The sequence below is a fragment of the Symphalangus syndactylus genome, chromosome 14, assembly GCF_028878055.3.
Source record: "Symphalangus syndactylus isolate Jambi chromosome 14, NHGRI_mSymSyn1-v2.1_pri, whole genome shotgun sequence".
NCBI lineage: Eukaryota > Metazoa > Chordata > Mammalia > Primates > Hylobatidae > Symphalangus > Symphalangus syndactylus.
The window spans coordinates 22,791,005-22,810,463 of NC_072436.2; the positions used below are offsets into that span (position 1 = coordinate 22,791,005).

General features: G+C 43.3%; 1 protein-coding gene across 22 annotated transcripts in view; it reads right to left on the reverse strand.

The window, feature by feature from the left end:
* BPTF (bromodomain PHD finger transcription factor) overlaps positions 1–19,459 on the reverse strand; it is a 159,071-nt gene that overhangs the window by 11,496 nt on the left and 128,116 nt on the right. For 13 of the 22 annotated variants that reach the window (XM_063617473.1, XM_055243894.2, XM_055243892.2 and 10 more), the window contains 4 exons: positions 11,897–12,231; positions 8,275–8,448; positions 7,373–7,565; positions 5,191–5,275 (listed from right to left, as the gene is read on the reverse strand). In XM_063617473.1, coding sequence (XP_063473543.1) covers positions 5,191–5,275; positions 7,373–7,565; positions 8,275–8,448; positions 11,897–12,231 — 787 coding nt within the window. Of the gene's footprint in view, positions 1–5,190; positions 5,276–7,372; positions 7,566–8,274; positions 8,449–10,240; positions 10,382–11,896; positions 12,232–19,459 lie in introns of those variants that run through there. The other 9 variants (XM_055243896.2, XM_063617482.1, XM_055243893.2 and 6 more) reach the window with 2 other exon arrangements.

The following is a 19,459-nucleotide window of genomic DNA, read 5'->3' on the forward strand; positions in this document are numbered from 1 at the left end:
TTTTTCTTTTCTTTTTTTTTTTGAGATGGAGTCTCGCTCTACTGCCCATGCTGAAGTGCAGTGGCACAATCTCGGATCACTGCAATGCAACGATTTTGGCTCACTGCAACCTCTGCCTCTTGGATTCAAGCAATTCTCCTGACTCAGCTTCTTGAGTAGCTGGGATTACAAGCACGCACCACCATGCCCAACTAATTTTGGTATTTTTAGTAGAGACAGCGTTTTACCATGTTGGCCAGACTGGTCTTGAACTCTTGAACTCGTGATCCACCTGCCTCAGCCTCCCAAAGGGCTGGGATTACAGGCATGAGCCACCGTGCCCGGCCCTAAAGTGTAATTTAAAAATAACTCGGTTTTTTTTTTTTTTTTTTTTTTTTTTTAACACAGTGTCTCGCTCTGTAGCCCAGGCTGAAGTGTGGAGGTGTCACAGTGATGAGCCATCTGCCTGGCCTGGACATTGTTTTTTTTAAAAAAAGCCTAAAACAGACCAGGTGCGGTGGCTCATGCCTGTAATCCCAGCACTTTGGGAGGGCAAGGTGGGTGGATCCCTTGAGGTCAGGAGTTCGAGATCAGCCTGGCCAACATGGTGAAACCCTGATTCTACCAAAAATACAAAAATTAGCTGGGTGTGGTGGCGCATGCCTGTAATCCCAGATACTCAGAAGGCTGAGGCAGGAGAATCGCTTGAACCCGGGAGGCAGAGTTTGCAGTGAACCGAGATAGTGCCACTGCACTCCAGCCTGGGTGGTCCGTCTCAAAAAACAAACAAAAAAAGTATACTACATCTCCACTACTCAGAAGGCTGAGGTGGGAGAATCACCTGAGCCTGGGAGGACGAGGATGCAGTCAGCTGGTGATGGCACCACTGCACTCCAGCCTGGGCAGAACAACAATAGCAAAGCCTAAAATGTACTTAGACCCTTTCACCTGGAGACTGTTTTCTTAGAACAAACAAGTACAGGCAGATGTATAAACAAAGATGTCCAGTGGCATGTTGTTCATACTAGCAAAAACTACACACAATAAAAAAACTATTGATGGGGGCTGTTAATTTTAATTTCATATAATTAAAAATGATGTAGGTCTATAACAGCTGATGTGAAAAAGTATTAAGTTTACAAAATACATTACCAAACATAATTCATTTAAACCTATTTCTATTTAAGAAAATAAAAGTTGCTGATTTTGTTGGTTCCCTTATATCCTCAAAGAAAATTACTCTTTTCAATTTAGTCTATATTGTTCCAGACATTTTCTATGCATTTCTAAACACATTTAGGTACTCTTAGAAAATAAATGTTTACTGCTTAAAATCTGGGCACTGCTCTGTAACTTTCACTTTTCCCAACAATACGTTTTAGAGAACTACATTATTATCTTTATGTACCTACTTAGGAGATATAGGAGATTATGTTTAACTTAGTATGTATGTATATATGTATTTTATTATTATGTTTGTGGGACAAGGTCTCGCTTGTTGCCTAGGCTGGAGTACAGCAGTGCGATTATGGCTCGCTGCAGCCTCCACCTCCCAGCTGAAGCGATCCTCCTGCCTCAGTCTCTCAGGCTGGGACCACAGGCATGAGGCACCATGCCTGGCTAAAAATCTTTTTTTTTTTTTTTTTTGAGACAGAGTTTCACTCTTGCTGCCCAGGCTGGAGTGCAATGGCATGATCTCAGCTCACCGCAACCTCCACCTCCCAGGTTCAAGCAATTCTCCTGTCTCAGCCTCCTAAGGAGCTGGGATTACAGGCATGTGCCACCACAACGGGTTAATTTTGTATTTTTAGTAAAGACAGGGTTTCGCCATGTTGGTCAGGCTGGTCTTGAACTCCCAACCTCAGGTGATCTGCCCGCCTCGGCCTCCCAAAGTGCTATGATTACAGGCGTGCGCCACCGCGCCTGGCCATTTTTTGTTTTTATTTATTTGACAAGGAGTTTCGCTCTTGTTCCGCAGGCTGGAGTGCAATGGTGCGATCTTGGCTCACCACAACCTCTGCCTCCTGGGTTCAAGTGATTCTCCTGCCTCAGCCTCCTGAGCATTTTTTGTTTTTTTTTGTAAAGACAGGATCTCACTATGTTGCCCAGGCTGGTATTAAAATCCTGGGCTCAAGCTATCCACCTGCCTTGGCCAAAGTGCTGGGTGAACCACCATTTGGGGCTTATCTTGGTATTAAAAAAAACAAAAACAAACAGGAAAACCAGGTCTTCAAGAAAATAATTTTGGTTAAATAAGCTAAGGTATATTCAACTAATGGACCATAAAAACCCATTAAAATCATGGGTTCTTGAAGAAGATTTACATAGGAAAATGTATTCACTGTATGATATGAATTTTAACACCCATGCATACAAGAACACACCAAAAGTAATAGCTATCTTTTTTTTTTTTTTTTTTTTTTTTTTTTTTTGAGACAGAGTTTTTCTCTGTTGCCCAGGCTGGAGTGCAGTGGCGCAATCTTGTCTCACAGCAACCTCTGCCTCCCAGGTTCAAGTGATTTTTGTGCCTCAGCCTCCTTAGTAGCTAGGTACAGGCACCCGCCACCACACCCAGCTAATTTTTGTATTTTTTTTTGTAGTAGAGATGAGGTTTCACCATGTTGGCCAGGCTGGTCTTGAACTCCTGAGCTCAAGCAATCTGCCCGCCTCAGCCTCCCGAAGTGCTGGGATTATAGGCATGAGCCATTGGGTCTGGCCCCAGCTGATTAAAAAAAAAATTTTGGGGGAGAGACAGGGTTTTGCCATGTTGTCCAGGCTGGTCTTGAACTCCGGGGCTCAAGCCATCTGCTTGTCTCGGCCTGTGAAAGTGCTGGGGTTACAGGCATGAGCCACTGTGCCTGCCCTATCTTCTTTATTTTATTTTTAATTTTTTTGAGATGGAATTTCGCTTTTGTTGCCCAGGTTGGAGTGCAATGGCACGACCTCGGCTCAATGCAACCTCTGCCTTCCAGGTTCAAGCAATTCTCCTACCTCAGCCTCCCAAGCAGCTAGGATTACAGGCGTGTGCCACCACGCTGGGCTAATTTTGTATAGTATTTATTTTCTAAATTTTCTTTCTTTTTTTTTTTGAGACGTGTCTCGCTCTGTCACCCAGGCTGGAGTACAGTGGCACAATCTCGGCTCACTGCAAGCTCCGCCTCCCGGGTTCATGTCATTCTCCTGCCTCAGCTTCCTGAGTAGCTGGGACTACAGGTGCCCGCCACCACGTCCAGCTAATTTTTTGTATTTTTAGTAGAGACGGGGTTTCACCGTGTTAGCCAGGATGGTCTAGATCTCCTGAACTCATGATCCACCCACCTCGGCCTCCCAAAGTGCTGGGATTACAGGCGTGAGCCACCGTGCCTGACCTTATTTTATGAATTTTCTACCATTAACTTGTATTATTACTTCTATTACCAGCATAATTAACTTATTATTTTAATAAACATCCCAGGTACTTTCTCAAAGGCGACTACCCAAATTTGAAATATGTACAATGATAAACTCCATTTTCAACATCAGGAGAACAGAGGTAATAACTACTTCATTATGTTTGTTTTTCAGAGATAGTTTTCATTTATTTCCCCTTCATGTTTCCCCCTCTTTCACGCTGCCATGAAACACAAACTCTTCTCACTTAAAAAAATGCTTAGCTGGCTTTTGGAACATAATTCTTTCATTAGCGGTAAGTGATCCTTTGGAAGCTTTTAGCTATGTTTTAACTTTTCTAATTTCTTTTGCAGATAAATTATTTTTTAATAAAATGATTTGCAGCCATTCATGTTGATACGATTACTTGTGGCTTCTATTACCATTTTTTTTTCTGGGAAATGAGGGTATTCTCTCTAGTTCATAAAATTTACTCTCCTTCAGAAAAAGAAGAAGGAGTGAATGGAGAAGGATGAGAGGATCAAACAGACCCCAATCCATTCATTAATTTCACTCATTCTTTTATAAAGCTGCATAATACTCCATTCAGACACCATTTGATATAGCTACTCCTCTATTGATGGCTACTTATTTAACTTCCAATCTTTTTTTTTTTTTTTTTTGAGGGAGTCTCGCTCTGTCGTCCAGGCTGGAATGTAGTGGCGTGATCTCAGCTCACTGCAACCTCTGCCTCCCGGGTTCAAGTGATTCTTGTGCCTCAGCCTCCTTAGCAGCTGAGATTACAAATGCCTGCCACCACAACTGGCTAATTTTTCTATTTTTGTAGAGACGTATTTCGCCATGTTGGCCAGGCTGGTCTCGAACTCCTGACCTCAGGTGATCCATCTACCTTGGCCTCCGGAAGTGCTGGGATTCCAGCGTGAGCCACCTCGCCATTTCCAATGTTTTTGTAATTATAAACACTGCCACAATGAACATACTTGTGCACATGTAAATCCTAAGAAATGAAACTGCTGGGTTCAAGAGTATGCACAATTGGCCGGGTGTGGTGGCTCTTGCTTGTAATCCCAGCACTTTGGAAGGCCGAGGTGGGCGGATCACGAGGTCAGGAGATCGAGACCATCCTGGCCAACATGGTGGAACCCTGTCTCTACAAAAAATATAAAAATTAGCCGGGTATGGTGGTGCGTGCCTGTAGTCCCAGCTACTCAGGAGGCTGAGGGAGGAGAATCACTTGAACCTGGGAGGCGGAAGTTGTAGTGATGTGAGATCGCGCCAGTACACTCCAGCCTGGCGACAGAGCAAGACATCATCTCATTAAAAAAAAAAAGAGTATGCACAATTAAACTTTAATTAATTAATTAATTAATTTATTTTTTGAGACAGAGTCTCATTTTCTTGCCAGGCTAGAGTGCAGTGGCGCGATCTCCATTCACTGCAACCTCTGTCTCCCTGGTTCAAGCAATTCTCCTGCCTCAGCCTTCTGAGTAGCTGGGAATACAGGCACGCGCCATCATGCCCAGCTAATTTTTGTATTTTTAGTAGAGACGGGGTTTCACCATGTTGGCCAGGATAGTCTCGATCTCCTGACCTCATGATCTGCCCGTCTCGGCCTCCCAAAGTGCTGGGATTACAGGCGTGAGCCACCGCACCCGGCCACAATTAAACTTTAATAGATACTAACAATTTACCCTCCAAAGTGACCATACCAATTTACACCCCCACCAGCCTTGCTAAAAATATTCTAAGATATTAATTTTATGGATAATAAAACATCCACTGAGACTTCTGAAAAACTTCATATTCAACTCATGTACTTACCCATAGGTTCCTTAATAACACCATAATAATCTGGTGCATCATTAGGGTCTACTGGTTCAAGGAAAGGCCAGGCCATCTTATGGGCCTATAATGAAAAAGTAGCATCATTATTGTCAGTGAAAACACTAATTCCATTTAAGTTTCCTGGTTGAGTTACTACATCAATGAACCCAAAAGTGAGTTTTAAATTTGATACATGGAATACTTTATATTAGGTGATTTCTGCTCTAGTAATAAGTCACCTAAGATGAGCTTCCTCTACAATAATGGTACTTAAAGGCTGGTCAAAAGACTTTGTGTGGGGGGTGGAGCACAAGCTTAGAAGTCACAAAATCAGTATTCTGGGCCCTGCATGATGAGCTGTCACTGAGTGATGCTGGCATTGCAATCGCTTCTGTAAACAGGTGGGATGGGTTCAAAGTGTGGAGTCATTACCACAGCTGGTTAATGATGAGGTGGCAGAGATGTGATGTTAAATAACATTCAACCACACATTGAGAATATGATTCTCTTTTTAGTTACTTCAATTCTTGTGATTATGATAACAGGAGAAAGTTTCAATCCAGTGCATTATATCCTTTTATTTCCCCCCACTTTTTTGAGACAGGGTCTCATTCTGTCATTCAGGCTGGAGTCAAGTGGCGTGATCATAGCTCACTGTAGCCTCCTGTGCTCAAGTGATCCTCTTACCTCAGCTTCCCGAGTAGCTGGGATTACAGGTGCATGCCAACATGTGCAGCTAATTTTTTTTTAATGTTCTGTAGAGGTGGGGTCTCACTTTGTTGCCCAGGTTAGTCTCTAACTCGTCGACTCAAGTGATCCTCCTGCCCTGGCCTCCCAAAGTGTTGGGATTATAGGTGTGAGCAACCACATTGGCTTTCTATGTCTTCAGTACATCTGTATCACTTGATAATCCTGCAAACCCTCCCTATCCTGTTATTCTTTTTGTTCTGTCACCTGGGCTGGAGTGCCATGGCTCGATCTTGGCTCACTGCAACCTCTGCCTCCCGGGTTCAAGCGATTCTCCTGCCTCAGCCTCCTTAGTAGCTGGGATTACAGGTGCGCACCACCGCATCCAGCTGGTTTTTAATTTTTTATTTTATTTATTTATTTGCTTGAGATGGAGTCTCGCTGTCACCCAGGCTGGAGTGCAGTGGCGCAATCTCAGCTCACTGCAAGCCCCGCCTCCCGGGTTCACGCCATTCTCCTGCCTCAGCCTCTCTGAGTAGCTGGGACTACAGGCACCCGCCACCATGCCCGGCTAATTTTTTTGTATTTTTAGTAGAGATGGGGTTTCACCGTGGTCTTGATCTCCTGACCTCGTGATCCGCCCGCCTCGGCCTCCCAAAGTGCTGGGATTACAAGCCTGAGCCACCGTGCCCGGCCTCCAGCTGATTTTTTTAAAAATTTTTTGTAGAGATGGGGTCTCACTTTGTTGCCCAGGTTGGTCTCTAACTCATCGACTCAAGTGATCCTCCTGCCTTGACCTCCCACAGTGCTGGGATTATAGGTGTGAGCAACCACACTGGCTTTCTTTTTTTTTTTTTTTTTTTTTTTTTGAGACGGAGTCTTGCTCTGTCACCCAGGCTGGAGTGCAATGGCGTGATCTTGGCTCACTGCAAGCTCCGCCTCCCGGGTTCACGCCATCGCGCCATTCTCCTGCCTCAGCCTCTCCGAGTAGCTGGGACTACAGGCGCCTGCCACCACGCCTGGCTAATTTTTTTTGTATTTTTAGTAGAGACGGGGTTTCACCGTGTTAGCCAGGATGGTCTCTATCTCCTGACCTTGTGATCTCCTGACCTCTGTGATCCGCCCGCCTTGGCCTCCCAAAGTGCTGGGATTACAGGCGTGAGCCACCACACCCGGCCAAGAATAACTATAATCTAATTATACTGCTTCTCAATCCATGGGGGTGAGAGGAATTTTCTTTAAAAATAAAATGTATAAAGAAGTGAGTCAGGTTAACACTCTTGTGAGTGTGAGATAAGCTGAGGTGGTGTGGGGATATGGTAAAGCTCATGGCACTGGTACATGAAGGACTGAAGTTTGTCAGGCACTTCACTAGACTAGCTGGGAGTCAGTAAATAATCACTCTAAGATTGGAAACTTGAAATCCTAGAAATGCTTCCACAATTAGGCTGGCTGATTTCATTTTGAAATGCTGCACACAGAGGGGTCTCACCTGTAAGGAACGGAGCACCCTCTTCAACCCCTCATAATCCTTCTCTGTTAGTGGCGTGAGCACTGTCATGGCATCCTCTGTTGACTGGCACTGTGGACAGACATACTCATCAATGAGCTCTGCCTCACTTTGCAAGATGCCAACGCAGCGCCCATGGTACCAATTCTGACACCGATCACAGCCAATATAAAATCTGCAAGATCCGAAATGGAAATGTGAGTTCAAAACAGATAGGATGATGTTACTTGTAATAAAGCATGCACCTGAAAATTTGCTAAACCCTGGGATATAAAATAGTTTTAGTATTATGGTTTTAATACTTTTAAGATTGACATTCTGTTCATTAATTTAGTATTTTTAATGTTAAGAACAAGCAGTAAAAAAATTTATAAGAACACTGTGTAATACTGGAGAACCAATTTAAAGATAAATATGAAACATTCAATTGATTTTAAAGCTGAAAACAAAGCCAAAAATCTTTCAACTAGTACTGTACCATATGGGTGTTCAAATTCCTATAAGCTAATAAGAGTCTCAGAGCTTGTATCCAAATTAGTTTTTCTAACCTACAAAAAAGCACCATTTCAAACACTGATAAAGTCCAAACAAGTCAGGCTATTTTAATCTCATTAATCTCATTAATTTCTATGTTACATATTGAAGAATCAAATCTACCATTAAACCACATTTTCCCCAATGTGTCTCAAACATTCACTATGAAGCAAGATAAATTCTGAAGGGTAGGTAAAAAGGGAAAAAGAGAAAAATGAAAAGGAATTTGTAATGTAAGTGTATAGTAAATGTAGGAAAAAATCTGCTTTTTATTTTAAAATAAATAAGTAACCAGTCAGAGCAATTTGGCTTCCTAAATTATTAAATATGATGCTCTTATCAGAACTCACTGTGACTCATCATAAGGTGTTCTGCAGATACAGTACAATTCCTCACTGCTGCCCTCTTGTGCCCGTTTACAATCATTACAGATGTACACATCCATTTTCTTAGCCTCCTTTTCTGTGATGCCAACACATTCTCCATGATACCAGTTAGTACAAAGATCACAGCCAATATAGAACCTAAAAGTATTCACAATGAAAATGACAATGTAATTGTCATTTTGAGCTGCATGGTACTTAAATCTGTCTTCCCTGCCTTGATTCACTTTTTTACAGTGTAACTTCCTGCAATGAGTCAGCTAAACATTTCTGAATCCAACCATTCTACCCCTGGCAAACTCCAGTATCTGATGCTCTATCACGTGTGGAAACATAAAGTCACTCACATCAGTTTCAACAAGTACACTGCTTAGTGAAATATGGGTCTTTAAAAACATACTGGAATTTGAAAAAAGAAACAACACATTGATGGTAATGTCTTCCTCTGAATGAATGTGTGTAAAACTGCAACAGGCACAAAAACCAAAGCCAAAGAATCAAAGACTTACATCTGTCAAACCTATTCCACAGAAGCCATTTCAATATCAGGGCTATTTCTTAGATAGGTTTGAAAATGTATCTCACAATTTAAATTTGAAAAGAAGCAAAGCGCAAACACCAAGTAGAAGTTACACTACAAGGAACATGCAGGTCAGCCAGGTGTAGAAGATAAATGGTCAAAATATGATATGAAGAAGAAAACTAAGAAAGTACATATAGCAATTCAATCTCTACCAGGTTTTCTGAATAAACATTGGAATTTAATCGAATTAAAAATAACCTCTCATAATGGAATATGGCACGGGCCAGTTTTCCTGTTAATGTAATGTTTGTGACAATGTGGGCAGTGGCCTGGCTAACTAACAGGCAGGGAATGTGGAAGGAGATGCTTCAGTTCAACACCGGGGACAAGGTGTGGAGAATGATGCAAGGATAGTTACCCAAAACCTGTGAGGGCCTACACTGCTTGGCAAGGCGGAGCTGTGTAAGTGTGTGATTGTGGAGAGCAGAGTGGCCTCTGTAACAAAAGACCTAATGACAAAAGGAAAAGTAAATGTAACAAACGCTTACACAGTGTGTCTATAAGTGTTGATAGGCACTGTGTAGGAACACCATGTCAAAGTCATAGTGAGAATTACCATGAATCACAGGGAACCAGACTGGCCTTGCTGATACCATTGGCACTCTTAGTTCTACCAAGGCATTTCTTGGTAGATTCACCTAGAGGAATGGAAGTCGTCCTCAAGCTTCAAATTGACCTGCTTCATGAATGTGAAGGAATAATATATGGTTATGTAGTTTATCCTGTTACCACTAACTTTTTTTTTTTTTTTGTCTTGCTGTATAGCCCAGGCTGCAGAGCAGGGGCAGGATCACGGCCCCCTGCAGCCTGGACCTCCCAGGCTCATGTGATCCTCCCACCTCAGCCTCCCGAGTAGCTGGGGCGACAGGCATGTGCCACCAGGCCCGGCTTTTTTTTTTTTTTTTTTTTTTTTGACAGAGCTTTGCTCTGTCTCCCAGGCTGGAGTACAGTGGCATGATCTCGGCTCACTGCAACCTCAGTCTCCCGGGTTCAAGCGATTCTCCTGACTCGGCCTCCCGAGTAGCTGGGATTACAGGTGTGTGCCACCACATCTGGCTAATTTTTGCATTTTTAGTAGAGACGGGGTTTCGCCATGTTGGCCAGGCTGATCTCGAACTCCTGACCTCAGCTGATCCGTCCACCTCGGCCTCCCAAAGTGCTGGGATTACAGGAGTGAGCCACCACGCCTGGCCAATTTTTTTGTACAGACGGGGTCTCCCTATGTTGCCCAGACTGGTCTCAAACACCTGGGCTCAAGTGATCCTCCCACTTTGGCCTCCCCAAAGTGCTGAGATTACAGGCATGAGCCATGGTGCCCAGCACTTTTTTCTTTTGAACTATGACTCTCACATGATTTTCACTGCCACAGGTGGAGGTCCTCTGAGATAATTTGTGTGTTATCTTCACAGGGTGATAGGCTGTGTTCTGGAAGGATGTTCAGGACTTGAATTTCAGTTTTCAGTCACTCTCTCACTGGATTCCCAAACCAGCCTAGTTTGGGACAAGAGATTACGAAACACTCCTTAGAAACACTAACTCATCTCAACTAAAATAGGGAGTGAATGAACCTGGTATACTAAAGTGTTAATAATGACAAAATGAAAAATATAAAACACAAAATAATGAGGCAATCTCGATGGAATGGGCACATGTATCTGTGTGCCTCATTTTATGCAATGTAGGTATTTCAAAGAACTTGTGCGTGAAATCAATTTCTGTGATCTGAATACTCTAAACAGGCCAAAGAAGCCTTGTTATTTAAAGAAATTATGTAAGCAAATCTTTTTAACTGAAAAAGTAAGGAAACTCCTGTTTCAGAAATCATTTAGTATATTTTGCTTAAAGTGAGGCACACTTGTATTAAACTAAGGTAAAAAAATCAGTGAATCACATTCTACTGTTTACATTCTGTATAATTTCCAATGAGATAAGATAATGAAGAGTGAAGATGCCTAAACCGATTTGTGTTTAATTCGGCACACAGCTCAATCTGCCAACAAGAGTTTTCATTTGGCATTTGCAAACAGATTATCATTTAGATAGACCCACCAAAGCAGCTTCAATGTTGCTACTTGAACATCATTAAAGGGACCACAATTTTATTTTAGGAATCAATTAGGTATCCACTTAAGGTAGGCATTAAGCATTTCTAATTCTAATTAATTGATTCTAAATGATCAGTTTTTAAAGCACACTCAAACCTTTTGGTCCTGTAAAAAGTATGGTGGTTAACTGTGGCTTTAAAAAGCTGGACTACATTTTAATGTTCAAAGTAGAAGTTAAATATTTTGTAAAATGATAGTAATGACCAAAAAAAATGAAACTACATTTGTGGTTTAGTGCCTCTATAATCTTGTTTATATCACCAAATACAAGTCACAACTGTCAAAAACAGCTTCCAGCTGCCAAACTGTTGGATGTTATGCTTGAGGAATGGGGGAAAGGAACACTTTTTGTATTTTTCTGGCTTTTGTCTCTGATAAGAAAGTGGAAACTCTGACAAAAATATGAGTTGCAGTATTTTAATACAAAAAAACAACTGCTTAAAATAAAACAATTAAGAAACCGAACCACTCAAATTCAAAACCTCTGACCATTCATGTTCAGATGGTTTCCTGGATTTCATGTATTCACAGGGCTTTGAACAGATCCCAGAAAGGATGCTCTCCATTTTGGGCAACAGTAATACACCTCCTTTTCCAGACATCAATTACTCATTGATTTGGAGTTAATTCAGAGGGAAGAGGAGAAAGCAAAGGAGCAACAGAAAGCTTGTTTTTGACAGAAAAGAATATAACAAAGGACAATCACAAACACGTGAAATAGCAAATTTTACTTTACTAGTGTCAATGGTAAGAATATCACATGCAAGACCGTGGATGAAACATTACTCTTAAATTTAATATTTTCATTTATATCACTCCCAAAATATTCATTTTCTTCAAAATTCAACTTCATAGCTAAACTTTCAAGACAAAAAACTAGAGCTCAAAAAGATCTACTCACTTAGATTCATCATAAGGCGTTTTACAGATACAGTAAAGCTTTGTGTCCTTCTTAGTTTCCTTTGAGGTAGTAGAGATCATTTTCTTTTTCTTGGACTTTGAGCTTGAGTCTTTTTCCTCTTCCCGCTTCCTCTTCTGGGAAGCAGCAGGTAAGGTGGGTGTGGACTGAAGGCCTGTGTGTTGCACAGCAGGTGGAGGGGGAGGTGAAGGTGGAGGGGCTGGAGGGGCTGGAGGAGCTGGTGTCACTGGGGGGCAGGGTGCAGCTACTGCTGTGGCCTGAGCCACCTGCATCAGGTCTTTTTCTTTCTTAATTTTCAGGTCTCTCTTCAGCTCTTCCTGTTGTCAATTAAAGACAATACAAGACTATCATTAGAGTCATGTAAATGTGTGATCTGGCCAGAAGATGGTACATTACCCACTCTTGTCGAAGTAGCTCCACAGTTCAGCCTAACGTGAGAGTTTTAGTTAGTTGCAAACAAGAGTTTTCTTATATCTTAAACCCAACTAAGACAACTAGCAACACAAAATGAAGACTATGTATGAACAACTAGAAAGCTGCTAGTTATCTTCAAAGGAGAGCTGAATGAAAGATGAGCCAAGTGGCTAGGAAGAGCATCCCTCCCGGTTTGCCCCTGCCCCATCTGGGCTCTTTCTGTGGTTGCTCAGAAGCTGAGTTCAAGCATCCTCACTCACTGGCTGCTTTCTTCTAGTTGCTCTTGCTGTCTGTCCTTACAGTGAGACTGGACATGAACTGGCCTTGAGACTCAAAATGTGGTCTGACCAGCATAAAGCAGAAAAGAGGCAGACAGATTTGCCTTATTTATTATGATGCTCCTATGTCTAGAATTTCAGACTGCAGGGAGAGTTGGACAACATAATGCACTATTTTTTTAAAAGATAACTTTCTTTTCATATATATATTTTTTGAGATGGAGTTTCGCTCTTGTCAATGGTGCAATCTCAGCTCACTGCAACTTACTTCTCCTGGGTTCAGGCGATTCTCCTGCCTCAGCCTCCCAAGTAGCTGGGATTACAGGCATGCACCACCACACCCAGATAATTTTTTTGTATTTTTAGTAGAAACGGGGTTTCACCATGTTGGCCAGGCTGGTCTCAAACTCCTGACCTCAGGTGATCCGCCCGCCTCGGCCTCCCAAACTGCTGGGATTACAGGCGTGAGCCACTGCACCTGGCCTCTTTTTTTTTTTTTTTTTTTTTTGAGACATAGTTTTGCTCTCGTTGCCCAGGCTGGAGTGCAGTGGCACAATCTCAGCTCACTCCAACCTCTGCCTCCCGGGTTCAAGTGATTCTCCTGCCTCAGCCTCCCAACTAGCTAGGATTACAGGCACCCATCACCACGCCCAGCTAATTTTTTGTATTTTTAGTAGAGACAGAGTTTCATTATGTTGGCCAGGCTGGTGTCGAATTCCTGACCTCAGGCAATCCGCCCACCTTAGACTTCCAAAGTCCTGGGATTACAGGCGTGAGCCACACTCCCTGGCCCCTTTTCATACTTTTTAAAAAAAGTTTAATGAGCAGTGAGGACAACCAGAGGTCACTTTCATCGCCATCTTGGTTTTGGCCAGCTTCTTTACTGTATTCTGTTTTTTCTTTTTCTTTTTGAGACGGAGTCTCGCTCTGTCGCCCAGGCTGGAGTGCAGTGGCGCGATCTCGGCTCACTGCAAGCTCTGCCTCCCGGGTTCACGCCATTCTCCTGCCTCAGCCTCTCCAAGTAGCTGGGACTTCAGGCGCCCGCCACCACGCCCGGCTAATTTTTTGTATTTTTAGTAGAGACGGGGTTTCACCGTGGTCTCGATCTCCTGACCTCGTGATCCGCCCGCCTTGGCCTCCCAAGGTGCTGGGATTACAAGCGTGAGCCACCGCGCCCGGCCTGTTTTTTTCTTTTTTAGAGTGGGTCTCACTCTGTCACCCAGGTTAGAGTGCAGTGGCACAATCTCGACTCGCTGTACCCTTCACCTCCCAGGCTCAAGTGATCCTCCCACCTCAGCTTCCCAAGTACCTAGGACCACAGGCACATGCCACCAAGCTCGGCTAATTTTTGTATTTTTGGTAGAGACGGGGTTTCACCATGTTGGCCAGGCTGGTCTCGAACTCCTGACCTCAAGTGACCCACCTCGGTCTTCCAAAGTGCTGGGATTACAGGCGTGAGCCTCTGTGTCTGGCCAACATACTACTTTCTCAATATGCATTTGCCATACTTTTTAAGCACACCTCTTCTGTGATCTAGTAGTACAATTTACTCTTGGAAATGATCAAAGCAAACCTTATTACCCTAGGAACAAACCCATTGTGATTGGCATCCACAAACAAACTTAGTGTAAAGAAATCATAGCTATGACCAAGAGTATTTCTTATTTGGAGACAGTGTCTCACTTTGTCACCCTGCCTGGACTGCAGTGACATAAACCACGGCTTGCTGTAGCCTTGACCTGCCAGGCTCAAGTGATCATCCCACCTCAATACCTTCAAGTAGCTACAGGTGCTCACTACCATGCCCAGCTAATTTTTTTGAGGAGATGGAGTCTTGCTGTGTTGTCCAGGTAACTTAACTCCTAAGCTCAAGTGATCTGCCTGCCTTGGCCTCCCTAAGTGCTGGGATGACAGGTATGAGCTACTTACACCCGGCCATAAGAATATTTCTTAAAATCTGACTTAAAAAAATTTTTTAAAAATTCTTTTAGAGACAGGGTTTCACCATGTAGGCTAGGCTGGTCTTGAATTCCTACCCTCAGGTGATCCGCCCACCTTGGCCTCCCGAAGTGCTTGGATTACAGGTGTGAGCCACTTTGGCCAAAATCTGACACACTTATAAATTTCTACAATAATTTAAAGTACCAAAAATATTCCCAAAACATTTCATCATGATTTACAGTCTCTCAGGAAAATAAATTAGCCCACGTTTCCTTTAAAGAGCTTTTTTTTGTTTATTTTTTGAGACGGAGTCTCGCTCTATCTCCCAGGCTGGAGTACAGTGGTGTGATCTCAGCTCACTGCAAGCTCCACCTCCTGGGTTCATGCCATTCTCCTGCCTCAGCCTCCCAAGTAGCTAGGGCTACATGTGCCTGCCACCACACCCGGCTAATTTTTTTGTATTTTTAGTAGAGATGGGGTTTCACCATGTTAGCCAGGATGGTTTTGATCTCTGCCCGCCTCGGCCTCCCAAAGTGCTGTGATTACAGGCGTAAGCCACTGCGCCTGACCAGTTTTTTTTAAAGTAGAGCTGAATTAATTTTATTTTTCCTTCTTTAAAAAAAATTAGTTTAGGACAGTGGCTCACACCTGTAATCCCAGCACTCTGGGAGGCTGAAGCTGGAAGATCGCTTGAGTCCAGGAGCTCAAGACCAGCCTGGCCAACGTGGCGAAACCCCATCTCTACTAAAAATACAAAAATCGGCCAGGTGTGGTGGCACATGCCCATAGTGCCAGCTAATTGGAAGGCTGAGGTGGGAGGCTCCCTTAAGCCTGGGAGGTCAAGACTTCAGTGAGCTATGATGACACCACTGTGCTCCAGCGTAGGTGACAAAGTGAGACCCTGTCTTTACAGGCGTGCATCACAACACCCAGCGAATTCTTTTTTGTAGAAACAGGGTTTTGCCATGTTGCCCAGGCTGGTCTCAAAATCCTGGCCTCAACTGATCCACCCGCCTCAGCCTTCTAGAGTGCTTGGATTACAGGCCATGAGCCACACCTCTCCTGGCCTATAAATGATAATTTAAGTGAATCTCTGAAGCTATAGTTTTTTGTTTCGAGATGGAGTCTCATTCTGTCGTGCAGTGGCATCATCTCGGCTCACTGCAACCTCTGCCTTCAGGGTTCAAGTGATTCTCCTCCCTCAGCCTCCCAAGTAGCTGGGATTACATGCACCTGCCACCATGTCTGGCTAATTTTTGCATTTTTAGTAGAGACAGGATTTTGCCCTGTTAGCCAGGCTGGTCTCGAACCCCTGAGCTCAAGTGGTCCTCCAAGCAGGCCGAGGCGGGTGGACCACAAAGTCAGGAGATTGAGACCATCCTGGCTAACATGGTGAAACCCCGTCTCTACTAAAAATACAAAAAATTAGCCAGGCGTGGCAGCATGCGCCTGTAGTCCCAGCTACTCGGGAGGCTGAAGCAGGAGAATGGCGTGAACCCAAGAGGCGGAGCTTGCAGTAAGCCGAGATCGCGCCACTGCACTCCAGCCTGGGTGACAGAGCGAGACTCTATCTCAAAAAAAAAAAAAAAAAAGAAAAAAAAAGAACAATTTGACAAAAACTTTATTGATATATTCAAAGACATAATAAAGATATAAGCTTTATTAAAAAACACATTATTTTATCAAAAAGACTAGCACGGGGGAAGGAGGAGGAATAAGAAGGTGGCACACAGGATTGTTAGGGCAGTGTAACTATTATGAATGATACTGTCATGATGAATACGTTATATTAGGGATTTGCCAAGCCCACAGAACACAGAATGAAGCTTAATGTAAACTATGGACATTCGTTAATAATAATAATCACTATTGGCTCATTAATTCTAACAAATGTGCCATGCTAACATTAATAGGGGAAATTGTGTGTGGGTGGGGGAGGAATAATATGGGAACTGTACATTCTGCATGTAATACTGCTCTAAAAAATAAAGCCTATTGGCTGGGCGTGGTGGCTCACGCCTGTAATCCCAGCACTTTGGGAGGCCGAGGAGGGAGGATCACTTGAGGTCAGGAGTTCAAGACCAGCTTGGCTAACATGGTGAAACCCCATCTCTACTAAAAATAGAAAAAAAGCTGGGCGTGGTAGCAGGTGTCTGTAATCCCAGATACTTAGGAGGCTGAGGCAGAAGAATTGCTTGAACCCAGCAGGCAGAGGTTGCAGTGAACAGAGATGGCCCTACACGCTCCAGCCTGAACAACAGAGCAAGACTCCATTTAAAAAAAAAAAAAAAAATTAAGCCTATTAAAAATAGAGGCAGAAATAAGAACAGGCAGATATAAGGAAGCAATCACATATCTTATAAAAAGAAAATTAAAATTTATTTTTAAAATATGCCAGTACATATACATATTTGAAACTTTAGCAGAGACAGGGATTCACCATGTTGGACATGCTGGTCTCGAACTCAAAGCAAATTACCTTAGCAATAATTTTTTTTTTTTTTTTTTTGAGACAGAGTCTCACTCTGTCACCCAGGCTGGAGTGCAGTGGCACGATCTCAGGTCACTGCAACCTCCACCTTCTGGGTTCAAGCGATTCTCCTGCCTGAGCCTCCTGAGTAGGTGGAACTACAGCTGTGCGCCACCATGCCCAGCTAATTTTCGTAGAGATGGGGTTTCGCCATGTCAGCCAGGCTGGTCTCGAACTCCTGGCCTCATGTGATTTACCTGCCTTGGCCTCCCAAGGTGCTGGGATTACAGGCATGAACCACTGCACCTGGCACCTCCTTTCTCAAAGTATAATTTTTCTTCCTCGTTAGATTGTTTCTGTATAAAACGTGTTTGTATATGAATACATACATTAAAGTAATATATACAAGATATATTCTAAAGTTGTTTAAAAATGATTGTCTTTGGGGGTTAGATTTACAGATTATTTTTATTTGTTGGCTTTGAAGGGCAACTGACCAACTTATTTATATATAAAGGATATAAACTACAACTATTTTCCCACTCTGTGTAGAATATGGAACGGAAACAGTGTGTGGCACACCTTAAATGATGCTAAACTTCTACAGTGTGTAAACTGGCTTGTTCAAAAGGCCAAAGTGCTTCTGTTGAGAAACACTGATGACCAATCTCCTCTTTGTGGTCCTGTGATACTGTGAAATATATATTTGATCTTCCTCCCTATTTCCCAGCATACAATTCCTAAAACCCTCAAAATCTGCAAAATAAGATTTTTTTTTATGCTAATGATTGACTGATGGCTGGAGGCTCCTAGAGAGCCTCAGGATTGGGGCTGATTCTCAGGGCTTTCAGTGCCACCTCCCAACCTCTGAGAAAAAGAGAGAGAGAGAGGCTGAAGGTTAAGCTGACCACCAACAGCCAAAGATGTAATCATTAATGACTATGTAATGAAGCTTCCATAAAAACCCAAATTGAGGCCAGGCACAGTGGCTCAGGCCTGTAATCCCAGCACTTTGGGAGACTGAGGCAGGTGCATTACTTGAGGCCAGGAGTTCGAGACCAGCCTGATCATGGTGAAACACCGTGTCTACTAAAATACAAAAAATTAGCCAGGCGTGCTGGCACATGCCTGTAATCTCAGCAACTTGGGAGGCTGAGGAAGGAGAATCACTTGAACCTGGGAGGCAGGTTCAATGTTTATCTTGTAACCGACTACGTTACTGATTTTTTTTTTTTTTTTTTTTTTTTTTTGAGACCTAGTCTCACTCTGTCACCCAGGTTGGAGTGCAGTGGCATGATCTTAGTTCATTGCAATCTCTGCCTCTAGGGTTCAAGCGATTCTCCTGCCTCAACCTCCCAAGTAGCTGGGACTACAGGCACCCGCTACCATGCCTGGCTAATTTTTTTGTATTTTTAGTAGAGATGGCGTTTCACCATGTTGATCAGGATGGTCTCGAACTCCTGACCTCAAATGATCTGCCCGCCTCAGCCTCCCAAAATGCTGGGATTACAGGTGTGGGCCACCGTGCCCAGCCTTGAATTATAAATTGTAATAATTATTTTCTTGGGGTTTTGATGTAATAATCATATCACACACAAAAACAATGTTTTCTTTCCTCAATCTTTTGTCTTTTGTTTCTTTTTCTTGGCTTAACACATTTGCCAGAACTTCCAGAAATGCTAAATAATAATGTTGATTGTTGGCATCACTGGGGTTTCTGGTTTCTGACTTTAACTGGAAGATCTCTAATGTTTCACAATTAGGTAGTATTATTAGTCTGGTTAATATTTTCTTACTATTTCTCACCTTCTTTTTTTGGCGGTGGGGGCGGGGGGGGACAGTCTCACTCTGTCGCCCAGGTTGGAGGGCAATGGCATGATTTTGGATCACTGCAGCCTTCGCCTGAGCTCAAGTGATCTGCCCGCCTCGGCCTCCCCAAAGTGCTGGGATTACAGGCATGAGCCACCGTGCCTGGTCTATTTCTCACCTTCTTAAAATGTTTAAGACATGTTATGAAATGTTTTATTTTTTTATTTTTATTTTTTTTGAGACAGTCTCGTTCTGTTGCCCAGGTTGGAGTGCAGTGGATCTTGGCTCACTGCAACCTCCACCTTCCTGGTTCAAGCAATTCTCCCCGCCTCAGACTTCTAACTAGCTGGGATTAATGGCACTTGCCACCACGACCAGCTAATTTTTGTTTTTTTGTTTTTTGTTTTTTTTTTTTTGAGATGGAGTCTTGCTCTGTCACCCAGGCTGGAGTGCAGTGGCGCGATCTTGGCTCACTGCAAGCTCCGCCTCCTGGGTTCACGCCATTCTCCTGCCTCAGCCTCTCCGAGGAGCTGGGACTACAGGCGCCTGCCACCATGCCCGGCTAATTTTTTGTATTTTTAGTAGAGACGGGGTTTCACTGTGTTAGCCAGGATGGTCTCGATCTCCTGACCT